General features: G+C 28.9%; 1 protein-coding gene across 1 annotated transcript; it reads left to right on the forward strand.

The window, feature by feature from the left end:
* The first annotated feature begins 563 nt into the window (after positions 1 to 563).
* LOC114382612 (proline dehydrogenase 2, mitochondrial-like) lies at positions 564 to 4,298 on the forward strand. Its single transcript, XM_028342154.1, has 4 exons — positions 564 to 1,409; positions 2,811 to 3,456; positions 3,700 to 3,940; positions 4,038 to 4,298. The coding sequence occupies exons 1-4, from the start codon at positions 849 to 851 to the stop codon at positions 4,075 to 4,077; spliced, it is 1,488 nt and encodes a 495-aa protein (XP_028197955.1). The 5' UTR covers positions 564 to 848; the 3' UTR covers positions 4,078 to 4,298.
* The last annotated feature ends 9,890 nt before the right edge of the window (positions 4,299 to 14,188 follow it).

The raw sequence follows: 14,188 nt of genomic DNA on the forward strand, positions 1-14,188 counted from the left end.
ACTGCATCTAACATATTAAATTTGAATTTTAAAATATCAGTTTGCGTTAATGGATAAATATTGTGATTGCAGGTGCACCTTCTGTAAAAACAGAAAGTTAGTGGTATAAAGTTATCAGAAATAGATGAAACAACCGTTATAAATTTATAATGTCTGGACTGATTGAAAGACTTCCTGATGCTGTTGCAATTAGGTGCCTTGCACGTGTTCCCTTCTACTTCCACCCAGTGTTAGAGCTTCTCTCTCGTTCTTGGCAAGCAGTTATTTGTAGCTTGAACAAAATATTTGACAACTTTGAATAGTATATGTAATATTAAAATTATCAAATTATCAATAATGCACATCAGTAACATTACTTTTAAATGACTATTTTACAAAATTTAGACAAAGAAACTATTTTTTACATTTTAAAAAGATATAGACTAATTTGTAAAAGGAATAAAAAATTTTAGAGACCAAAATGCCTATTTAGTCTTAATTTATTCTACAAATGCCCCAAAACTCATTTTCTCCTATATGAAGAGATTACATCGAATCTGTTAAGACTATTTCAGGAAAAAGTAAGAAAAAGATCGATTATTGTTTACCAAAAATAAAAAGATAGGCCAAATTGACCACTCTAATCTTATTACACACAGGCTTACACCATGCAACTTACCCAACTTAAACGTTGTAGTGTTGTACTTTCCCTACTTAACCAGACCCATTTCCTCACCTTCGCGCCTATAAATCACATCACACCGTCAACCATTTCTCACACATGAAAAGAGAGAACACAACACAACAAACTAAAACACACACCCTCTAAGTTCATCAACCTCTTCAACATCAAAACTTGTAATATTTTAATGGCAACACGCGTGATCCCTCCGAGAATCCTCAAGAATCTTCGTTACAACACAACAACCAAGCCCCTCAACGCCGCCCAACCCTCCATCTCTCCGGCCATCGCCTCACCGTCGCTCTTCGAGAGGTCGCCGTCCCCTCCTGCCGCGGACGTCATTCCGGCATCTGCGGCTGGGACGGCAGCGCTCAACCTGGACGACGCGGAGCGGCTATTCGCATCGGTGTCGACAAAGAGGCTGCTCCGGTCGTCCGCAGTTCTGCACGCGACGGCGGTGGGGCCCATGGTGGACCTGGGAATGTGGATGATGAAGTCGAGGGTGTTCCAGAGCGGGCTGCTGAAGGATCTCGTCATGGCCGCCACGAAAGAGACGTTCTTCTCGCACTTCTGCGCCGGCGAGGACGCCGCCTCCGCCGGACGGAGCATCCGCGCGCTCAACGACGCCGGCTTACGTGGCATGCTGGTGTATGGTGTGGAAGACGCGCATGAAAACGATGGGTGTGACAGAAACCTCAATGGGTTCCTTCACACTGTGGATGTTAGCAAATCGCTTCCACCATCCTCTGTAAGTGCCTCTTCACCTTAATTTGTATCTTCAGCACTAATTTGATTCAAACAGCTTCATTTTGTTTTTTTTTTCTTTCAATTATTCATGATTCTTCACAAAGAGAGAAACGCATTACTATTAGATGGATCCCACCTAAATTATGTTTTTTTTTTCTCCCAAGCACGCTTATGGTAAATGGGTCTCGTATGAATCATATGTTTTTTTAATTTTTATCAGTACACGTTAAATCAAAAAATAGTTTCAATTTCAATTAATTTTCTCATGATAAATAATTGAGTTTTATAATTTTTTTTTAAGTTAAGAAATATTAACGTGCTATAAAATGATTGGCCACTTAATGGTCCTGAGCCATACAGTAATTTTTTATCACTTTTATTTTCATGTTTAATTTTACATTCGCGATAAAAATGTTTAAGAATTTGACATTTTTTTCGGGGAAATATAAAGAGGGTGAAAAAAGTGTTGTGAAGCAAATTTTCTTTCTTTCTTTTTTTAATTATGGTTATCAGACGTTAATATTTTTAACAAGTCCGGATGTTTTGATTTCTGAAACTCTTTATTTTGTAATTATTTTACTTTTTTTTTTATCTTTACTTTCTTTTAAAGACATTTCAGATCATAGTTTTTGAAATGCATATCATTTATTATTTATTATAAAATGAAACGTAAGGGAAAAAAAAAAGAGCGTCTGACACTTATTTTTCTTTTCTCCCCACTTTTCCGCTTGTTGAATCCTTTTTCTGTATTTTTTTTATTACCACGTGATTTTGCAACTTAATTAATTTCTTATTCACCAATGCATCAAAATAAGATTTGGTAGAGTAAATATGGTTGTGCGTGTGGTCCTTCCAATGGTAACACGTACGGTGCGGCTGGTGTGGTGGTGTTATTTTCTGTGCTTAAATGTACAAGTGGGCACCATGCATAAATAAGTGTCAGCATATCAGGCATTAGTACAACAACTTGAGATGCCAATTAAGGTCATGCTTGCCTTATTTCTTCTTTGTTTTGCAATGATGAGTGATGTGTTATGTTGGTCCCACTCATGAAAGGAACAATGGGGTTGGCAATTTGGGATCGTTGCTTCTGCATATGAACTGTGATCCACTATCATGCCATGAAAATTGTAAAGTAGTGTTTAAATTAGGAGAAAAAGTTGATGCCATGTCATGTCACTCATTCCTTGAAATGGGGGCAGGGTTGAGAAGTGTGTTCCATTATCATTTTCTAACAAAAGGTTTTAGTTAGTTGTTTCATTGTTAATTATTTTGCTTTGTGATGGTAGGCCACGAGGTTCATGTGTTTGCTTGTATTTTTCAGTATTTGTCATCTATTTTTCTTAACTTATGTTTTGTAATGTTGAACTTATGGAGACTGATTTAATTTTTGATGTGATAGGTGAGTTTTGTCATTGTGAAAATCACTGCAATATGCCCCATGGCATTGTTAGAAAGAATGAGTGACCTTCTTAGATGGCAACAAAAAGACCCTTCATTCGTTTTGCCATGGAAGCAAGATTCCCTCCCAATTTTCGCTGAGTCTAGTCCTTTGTACCACACACAGAAGAGACCGGAGCCTCTAACCCCAGAAGAAGAGAGTGATCTTCAACTTGCCAACCAGAGACTCCTTGAACTTTGCCAAAAATGTGAGGAAGCCAATATGCCTTTGTTGGTTGATGCAGAACACACCACGGTTCAGCCGGCTATTGATTACTTCACATACTCTTCATCCATAAGGCACAACAAGGATGACAACCCCATTGTGTTTGGAACCATTCAAACTTACTTGAAAGATGCCAAGGAGAGGTTGTTACTCACAACAAAGGCAGCAGAGAAAATGGGAGTTCCAATGGGGTTCAAATTGGTGAGGGGTGCCTACATGTCTACAGAGAGTAAATTGGCTGAGTCTTTTGGATATGCATCTCCAATTCACAATACCATTCAAGATACACACAATTGCTTCAATGATTGTTCATCATTTCTGCTTGAGAAAATTGCAAACGGACCTGGTTCAGTTGTTCTTGCAACCCACAATATTGAATCAGGTACTTAAGATATTCAAGCAAATTCATTTTCTTATGATTTATAATAGAGTTCTATTTTTAAATTTTTAGATGGTCAATGAATCAAAAATTATTTTTAGTATAACCTTTAACAAATACATGATTATCTAAGATTCAACGGTGGTGTAAATAATGCATTGAATGTTTACTCTTTATAATTTAAATAAATGTCTCGACTAACATTTCAATTTCAAATGACTGATATGATGCGAAAATGTTGTGTAGGAAAATTGGCTGCAACAAAAGCATATGAATTGGGGGTTGGAAAGGTGAACCACAAGCTAGAATTTGCACAACTATATGGAATGTCAGAGGCACTTTCCTTTGGTTTGAGCAATGCAGGGTTTCAGGTTAGCAAGTATATGCCATTTGGGCCAGTAGATATGGTTATGCCTTACCTTTTGAGAAGGGCTGAAGAAAATAGAGGGCTCTTAGCTGCTTCAGGTTTTGATAGACAACTGATGAGGTAAGCTAAGATTTTCACTTCATTAATCTATTAACATGTAACAAAGGAAATATTTACTTTGATGTTATGCTAATAATAGTAATTTATTAATGAACAGAAAGGAGTTGGGAAGGAGACTAAAAGCTGCAGTGTTCTAAATTAATCAGGAAGCAGGATTCATTGACTTTTTGTACGAATTAGAGAATTTTGTAATGTGATGAAATTGTGCATTCAATGAAATGAAATTCTGCTTTATTAGGGTGTTTTGTTGGAAATGCAACCAAGCTTTTGTGTTGAGCAATGAGCTTGTGCTTAAATTGGGAAAGTGTAAAATCAAGTTCGAAAAATGAGTAAAAAAACAAGAATAATTTTCAAGTCATGGGTTATCCAAGTTTCTCAATCTAGCTTTAACTCAAATTAGTCCGGTTCATTTAATTTTTATACAATCGTCCCTCGTTCAAAGACTTCAAATTGATTTATACTTCATAATGCTAATTGCAATGGATGCAAGTGTGTTAACTTACAACAATCAGATTAAAGTTCTCACTATCAAGTTGCAAAGAAAACAATTACTAAATGAAAAGTCTTTTAATTAAAGTGTATTAGTACAAGAGATTACGTACAGCGCAAAAATTGGTTAAGTGTCACCTTGGAAAAATAAGAAAAAGATATAGTAATTTATAAGGCTTGGATTTGTCAACTGCCAAGTTTCTCAACCTAGCTTTAAATCAAGTTGGTTCCATTCAATTGTTTTTTATACAAACAGCACTTGTTCAAAGACTTGAAATTGATTCGTTATGTGCCATGGATGCAATGGGTTAACTAACACAACAATCAAATTAAGGCTAACGTTAGCGTAGAACACTTGAAATGTGGTTCATTGAGGACAAGAATTGTCCTTCATTAGATTAAATGGTTATTGTATATCAGCACACATTGGAACCGGTAATCTTCTCTCATTATTATTTTTTATTTGTAATTACTTGGGATTAAGATAAAATTTACTAATTTATCATAAAATAAACAAAATTCATTAATTTATCAGAAACTAAAATAAAATAAAAGAATTATTATTTTATTAATGATTGAACACAAAATAAAATTTTATTAAGAATCAAACACAAAAGTTAAATATTTATTAAAGATAAAGATATATTTAAACTAAAAATTACAATAAAGGTGCATTAGAAATTAGGGGCGCGTTGATAATACTTTCTTACAAAATTTGTGTACTTTTAATTTTTTTTAACTAATGTCATATTAAGATTTCTCGAATATTAAAGGTGATCCATTTTTGTAGTTTGACTAGAAAGATTAGTTAGTCCTTCCATGCCTTGAGCAGCATACTTACCCAAATGTTTCCAATGAATTATGTATAGATGTCCATGACCCATCCCCAGTTCTAATTTTCAATCTAAAGATAATTTTGACAAGTTTAGGGTTTGACCATCTCTCTCAATTGCAACCTTGCATTCAAATCAAAAGGGATAATTAATCAATATTAATTTCTAAATCACGGTCTCCAATTTCTAAGAATTAAGTTTTTTTATGAGTAATATATTTTCATGATTTTAATGATCCTGAGCTTTCTTCCTTAATAAATAATAAAATAATACGTGGATTTTTAACCAGACAGTGTGCAAAACGAATCTCCATCCCAAATGCTTCTAGATTCCATTGAAAGGTCAGGTTAGAAAAGAATAACTTCTTGAATAATCAGTGATTATGCAAGTTTATCGCGGAAGAACTTTGAATACTTTATTTTTTCCCTAAAAAAAGATATGATTGGTCCAACATGATAACCTCCAAACAAATCAGTATCACGATTACTCTAATTATAATTATAATATTTATATACACAATCACGTACGCACTTATATATAATAAGTAATTGAGTAATTTTTGTCTTTACTTTATACTTTATTTAAAACTTCACTATCATTTTATCTTATTTATAAAAATTATATGACATAAGATAAGACTTATGTGGATCTATGAAGTTATCTTTTGCTGAGGAAAGAAAAATGAATTATATGACATAAGACTGATGTGGATCTATATTTACTATATTATTCGTTTTCCTTTCATTGATATGATTGGTGAACTTTCACGTTGGTCTCATCAATTGCATATTTTTATAGTTTTATTTAATTGGTTGATACATAGATGGGGAGCATATCCTATCGCTTTAATGGAAAGGAAATTGAAGTGAACTTTATGAGGGATATATGATTGTTCCTCCACGGCTCCACTTGATAGATATTGACCAATAAGAGAACTTCATTTATAAGAAAGAGAAACTATATAGTAATATAGTTTATCTTCTCTTTATAAGAAAGAGAAACTATAAGAAAGAGAACTTCCTTTATAATAATCTTCTCTTTATCATAACCTTTTTTTTACAATAAACAAGATAAAGAGAAGATTATTGTATATAATGGAATAATTCATGTAATAAAAAATAATATTGTAAAAAATATTATGAAAAATAATTACATAAGTAATATAATTTTAAAAGAAGTTTTTTGTCTTACTCTATTTACTCCCTCAAAGTATAAGAACCGTAGATTAAAAAATAGTTTAATTTTCCTATATTATTAATATAAAAATTATATTATCAATCACTGAAAAATCGTTTTAAATGTAATTTTTAAAAAAGTTATAAAAATTATTAATCTTACTATGATGATCTATAACTAATTAATTAAATTACATTACATTCTCACTAAATTTAGAAAGAATTGTAGAAATGCTTTAATCTTCCAACCCATACCCGATTATCTAATATTGAAGATAAGAAGGAATGAGCTGCTCCTGCCGCACCAAATCCAATATAAGCTGTGCTTATTGAGTGGCTACATTTATGCAAAACATCACATCTTTATTTTGTATGTTTATTTTACTCCTTTTTTATTTAATTTCTTCTTTTTCATTATAATATATACTACATCTAGCACCTTCTTTTTCTTTCTTTTATTTTATCTCTCTTCCATCACATGGGTATATACTCAAAGATTGCCAAACACTCATAATTCTTTTGTAATAATAAGATCAGAAGGAACCGATTCCATCATGTACAAAAAGCTAGTGAAAAGCTCATATCAGATTCAATAATAATAATAATAAGAGAGAAAGATAAAATGTAAAAGAAAGAATGAATACTAGATCAACTTTAATTTCTTACTTGTAAATATATATAAGTATTCAAATAATTAATGAAAATGAAAAAATAAAAAGCGTTTAAGCAACTTCATAGAAGACAAAAAGAACCCGTATTTCATGCATCAAAATGATTACAACTTCCACGAAAACGAAGGTTTGAGAGTCTCTATCCTTCCTAGGTTGGGAGTTTGGTAGTTCACGAAATTTTCACCAAAATTACTTATATTTTTAAAACAGATTTCCAACGGAGACCATTAATAATTCTTAAGCACCCAACATTGTAATTAAGAACCGAAGGAATTTGTAGAAAAACCATACCAATATATATATATATATATATATATATATATATATATATATATATATATATATATATATATATATATATATATATAATATACAGATAAAACAAATTATATTATTGTATAAAATATAATATACGCAAGTGGAACTAATGTCACTTTTACTCATTGTTTATCACATGCTGATCACTTATTGTTTATTAATCTTTGACCCTTAATCCAGAATGCATATATATCACTTATTCTTTATTATTTTAAGAGAATTTCTATGGTTTCTTCAATAATTTTAGAGATTTTGATATTGGTAGTTTTTTAACCACTTAAATTATATGTCATTTTCTTATTAATTATTTTTCTGTTTTTCCAAATTAGTCCTTGATTATTTTTTATGAATTTTAAAATTGTAACTTTTTAAAATTAGAAAATATGATTAAAGATAACTTTAAAAGTGTACGTGAATTCTAAAATCTTTTTAATTACTTTCAGCATTTTTTATATAAAAAAAAAATCTTTTAAGTTTTGGAGTTTAGAGTTTAGGGTTTAAAATTTTTTTATTATTGTTTCTTAAGCATAAGTTTTATAAAAAAATGTTGAAAGTAACTAAAAAAATTTAGGATTCAGATTTCTAAAATAATCTTTAATCATATTTTCTAATTTTTTAAAATTTGTAACTTTAAAATTTTAAAAAATAATAATCAAGGACTAATTTGAAAAAAATAATAATTAATGAGAATATGACATTAATTTGATTGGTTAAAAAATTATCAGTATCAAAAAATCCAAAATTATTGGAAGCACCATAGAAACTCTCTTATTTTAATCTTTGACAGGAAAGTGATTACTAATCTCTACCAAAGAATCTTGAAGATTACTCTTAATAGGATCTCTACTCCCAATGGCATTTTTTTTCGTTGACATGGCTAAAATATTACTTATTGTTTATTATTTTGCAAGTATTTTTCTTCTTATTGCATATTTTCCCAAGATGATTGCATCGACAATTAATCAATTTTATATTTTATGTTCCAATTTTTTATACTTTTAACTTTAAAAATCAGAATTCAACTAAAATTTCATATACATATCCTATTCTTCTAAATAATAACTAACTATTATTTTCTTAAAATGTTATTATTTTAAATCCTTATTTTATATAATTAAGTGGGTAAAGATAATTAAAAACATGTCGTTAAATTTAAATTAATAAGTAAAATATTTATTTTATATCATTAAGCTAATTATTTAATAACCAAAGTTGGTGAGGTGAATGTTTTTGCAAATTTTCCTATGTTAGGAAAGTGACTCTCAGCCGAAAAGTAAACAAATTAAAGCATAGCCTCAAGGAGTTGAATTCCAATATTCCATAGTTCCAATTCAAAGGACAAAAGTTGAAATCCAAGTTGCAGATTCCATCGCCCACCATTGCTGAATTGGATTCCACATTCCATTGCTCCATGCAGAAATAGAAAAGAAAAGAAAAATACCTTCTCCACTAGTTAACATTAGTAACATGTGGTGCTTTTTCATGGGAATCCAACATGATTGGAAGATTTTCAGTGTCAGAGTATTCAGAATATGTTAATTCAACTCTGTCAAATTCTACTCAACGTATATATATATATATATATATATATATATATATATATATATATATATATATATTTTTTCAAAGTGATCTTATATTACTATTGTATAATTTGATGATTAGAATTTGTGCTATAAAACAATGAGTTGTTTTTTAAATATGATGAAAAAAACTCCGTTGTACTCCTATATATGTTTGATGAGATAATATATTAAAAGGGGGAAACATAAAAAAGATTATCTCTGTAGCCTTTATTTTGATTTTTGAACGACAAGAAGGTCCAAGGTCAGACGCAGAGCGGCAGTTGCACATGCATTTCCAGATCCATTTTTTTGGCATGATATATTAGAGGTCAAGACAACTGCGATTAATTATATTTGAATATCTGGAACTATATTATTTACAACATAAATATTTTTATGTTATACGTTATTTTTTTTTGTATTTTTTAACAACCTTAAAATTATTTTATTATTATTATGAAAATTACATCAAAATCTTGAGAAAATTATCTTTTTTGTGTAAAACATTGTACATAACTCAACGATAGCAGCCTTAGTGTGTTAAAATTATACTTTACAATTTGGTTTTAAATAAATTTGATTTTAAAAAACTAATTTTATTTAGAAGAGATTTTAATGATTTACCTTTTATAACATTTTTAAAAAAATAATGGTTAAAATTATAATACAATATAATCTAAGAGGACATCCTTGTTAGTACTTTTTTTTTTTTTTTGTAAAGCAGAGAAAAGAAACAAAAAAACAAACTACAAGGATAAAACTAAATATGCATACAAATGTGCTTTTACTTTTTATAAATTAACAAAATACAACTTTCACATTTAGGGTCTTAGAATCAAGTTTGGCTTGAGACTTAACTTAATGATGCCAAACAAATTTTCAACTTTTTGCAAACGGGATTTATGTTGATGGGAAAACATAGTATAAACTACAAAATAAATCATGATTATGTACATATGGTATTACTGATATATTTTTTCGTTCTTTTCCTTTTATTTAACATCGTGAAAAGAAAAATATGGTTTGGTGGGTGATGGGGGAGGAAGGGTTATAACAGAGAGTAAAGTAAATAATAAATCATAAGTAAATCACAAATAGTGAATTTTCTACAATAATTAATAGCTAGTTTCTCATCTCTTAGAATATTATAATAACATTTATGAGCAATGAGCCATCAAAATGTCTGATAGTTCAAAAATAATATTAGACACTAATATAGTTTTTTTTTGTGACCTAGACCATATTGCTACGGAACCCTGTACTCATCACATACGGTGAAAATGAATATATAATTATTTTAAATTTAATTACTTATAAGATTATAATTTATAATATGTGATACATTTTTATATAGTTTAATTTTTAAGGATTTAAATTTAAATATCTAATTAAATAAAGTAGATTTCATTAATTAATTTGTTTATTCAATAATAAATATTAATGCATTAATATAGTGGACTTAAATACTTAAAAGAAAACTTTTAAATTAATTTGTTATGTAATAAATTTTAATCACTTAATGCATGTATTAATTGATATGACATAGAATTATTTTCGAACTTAAAGATTTTAGATTCTAGATTCGAGTCCTATGAATATAATTGTGTTAATCACTTAAAATAAAATTTTATTATCTATAATAATTATATTTAATTCAATTTAAGAATGATTGTCTATCTGTAAAGAATATTCTTTATAAAAAAATTATTTTAATTAAATCTAAAATTTTATTTAAAAATATAATACACTTAATTTTTGTTACTAACTTATAAAATGATATTTTTAAATAAAATTTATTAATTAAACATATAAGTATTATTTTGAAAATTTTGTTTCATTTTCAATCATGTTAATTTTTAAAGATTTAAATAATATAAGATGCGTCTATGGTTTGATTTTGATGAAAATGTTTTACTTTTATCTCACATTTAATTATTTATTTTTAAACAAATAATTGTATTCATAAAAAAATGCATATCGACCAGCCTTATCTGTACATCTGCACGGCAAACTGTTGGGTTTCAGCATCTGTATTTGCTATTTTGCTGTATATGAACAACTTTACATTTGCTTATGGTTTCTTTAATTTTCAACAAACATTTGGCATGCTTTTTTATATAAAGTTTTATTTCTTATATCAACCACTATATTACCGATGCAAAATTACAGCCCCATCTTATTTCATTTTTTACTACTGCATTTCCCATATTCTACACATTAATAATGTACTGCTTGGTAAATACTCCAACTCTCCAAGGGTTTGAATATGTTATCCACTGTTAATATGCTATCTTGGTTCTATCTCCTGCTATATACATTTAACCACACTATCGATTAGTTAATACCTTTTTAAAATACCAATTACTACGTTCACACCTATAATTTCTATTTTTACCAATCATTAAATTAAATTTTGCAAACTTCATAATTATAGAATAGGTATTATATATTTTTATATCCAACAAAACAATACATCTACTTATTTTATTCATTAGAGATTTTTTATATCCACCAATTATAAATTTTTCCAAGTTTAACTTTCCAAAACATGAGAACAGAATAAAATTTTTTATTATCATGATTTAGTTATTTCATTGTAATATAATTTATAAACACCTTTGTTCATCATTTAAATTGTAATCAAATTAGATTAGATTCCAAAATTTGAAAAACTATTCCGGTTTTTTTTTTTTTAAATTGTCCCTACAATTATATAACTCCTACTATTTCAATTTATTAACAAATTCCTTAACCAAAAACTAATTTAAAATTCTAAATTTCTTTGCAACATTATCCTAAATATACACAACATCTTTTATACTAAACAACCAAAAATTATAAAACCAAAAATAACAACCCGCGCGAAGTTAGTATACTCCTAAATTAGTATATTCTAAATGACAAAGTTTCAGCTAATATATATTCCTTTAATTGCCTTTTTTTTAGGCAGTTAAAATTTGAGTGCATCTTTGAGAAAGTCTTGTCAAGAGAAAATAATCATTTTGTTTTCTTTCAAGAATTTAAAAACAATAATTATTTTAAAATAGATTAAACCACACGAACATTTATTGGGCTTGATTAGCTTTAGGGACCAATTATACCATTTGGCCACCTTCGAGTTCTCTGAGAAATTTGCAAGAGAGAATTTTCGTATTGCAATTTGCAACATAACACTTTCTTAGCAAACGAGTTCTGAGTTGTCAAAATAAAAATAAATAAATAAATAAATAAAAACGAGTTCTCTGTCCTAACTTCTAACCACTAATTTCTATTTCATGAAGCTTAGGCATAAAGGTCTCTCAAAAGTGGGGTCTATTTTGATATGCATTATTTCAATAATGATGGCCGAACATTATGATATACATTATTTTTATTAAATCATACATTATTTTTGACAAGACGATTTGATTTTCTTTATGTTTGTTTGGCCAAATTGCCTGTTAACTTGCACAATCAGTGTTCTAATTGATGTTCCCAACACTTAAGAAGAGTGAAACATCAAGCAAATTTGGAAAAACATGCGCCTCAACTTTGGGTTAGGCATCATGTTCAGTTTGGATCTGGGTCATTTAATACAAGGATTGCACTCATAAATCAATGTAGTACAATTCAATAGAGTTGATCTTATATATCCACTTTTTTTTTTTTTTTTTATGGAATCTTATATCCACTTATTTAGTCATGGTTAATTTATCCCTTTTTTAGGAGCATTTGGTAGAATAAATTTTTTTAATGTTTGAGAATCATGTTTCCAAGGAATAAATAAAATCTGTGAGATATATCATTGAGAATATTTAAATAAGTTTTCCAAGAATTAAATAGTTACATATTATTTTTATCATTTACCTTAATATAATAAGAATAATATGATATTTTTATTATAGAAAAAAATTAAACTAAAAAAAAATAAGTTTTTCACATCCACATGGGAAAGTTTTTGTGGAAAAGTATTTAAAAACATTTCCAATAAACATCCTTTCCCAAAAATGTTAATTTTTTAAAATAAATATAAAAAATGAGAAACAAAAATTATCAGGAAACTAAAAGTTTCTCCTCTACCAAACACTCCCTTAAGCTTAAGCTAAAGTATCTTTTTTATCCCTTAATTTTTTTTAAATTCTATTTTTAATCCTTAAACTTTTTATTTCTATTTTTAGTTCCTTTAACTTTTTTTTATCCTTACTTTTAGGATGGTTTCTAGGATGGAACACCTTCCTAAGTGATCCACCTTGCACCATTATTAAGAACCCTTAAATTAATGTAAGGTACACGCTATTATTATACACCTTCTACACCAAATCCTTAGATTAATCTAAGAAATGCACTCTTATTATAAATCCTCCTTGCTCTCCCTCCCTCACCAGTCACCACCATCTCTGGCCCCCACTCCACTGCATCCGATGGTCTATCACCAACCATCACCACCACTCTCTCCCTTCTTCCCCTATCCTACCCAGACTAAAAACAGAAATTTTAAAAAATTTAAAAACTAAAAAGATAATAAATCATTTTTTACATAATAAGAAATTATCTACAATTTCTATATAACATCTAACTAATTTCCCTTCGTCTAAGACTCTAAGTTGGTCCATTTTAAAATAAAATAATACATTCAATCGCGAGTCCATATCCAAATTAAAGATCAAATCCCAAATTTGGATTAAGAAAACCAAATACAAAACTTAGTGTGTCAATGACTTTTGCTATGGTTAATTTATCTTTGAATATAAATACTTTTACATTATTAATTAAAATAATCCCAAATAACTTTTAAAATAATTATTATAGAAACGTGCAAATGGTAATCCATAATTAGATCAGTGCATTATAATTAAATTAACATTTTAAAGCTAGGTTACAACTGGTAAGTTATAAAATTAATTGGTATGTCAGGTGTGTGCCAAAAATTACGTTACCCCACTACCACAAAATCAAGGACTAGATTTTTATTTTTATTTTTTGCCACTATCATTATTACTTAAATTTCGTTGCAATTGCCGCACAACTACACTGGTTCACTTATCTAGGGAGACCAATTCTTTATCAAATTTGTGGTATGAAATGTGCAACCAAATATCAAGGGGGGATGCTAACCCCATGAAAACCAATAGAACAAGCTCTATGTCAAGGACCTTGAATAAAACGATAAGGCAAACCTGTTGATGCAGACACCACATTTTGTAAATCAGTAGAGAAG

This window comes from Glycine soja, chromosome 13, assembly GCF_004193775.1.
Source record: "Glycine soja cultivar W05 chromosome 13, ASM419377v2, whole genome shotgun sequence".
NCBI classification, from domain to species: domain Eukaryota; kingdom Viridiplantae; phylum Streptophyta; class Magnoliopsida; order Fabales; family Fabaceae; genus Glycine; species Glycine soja.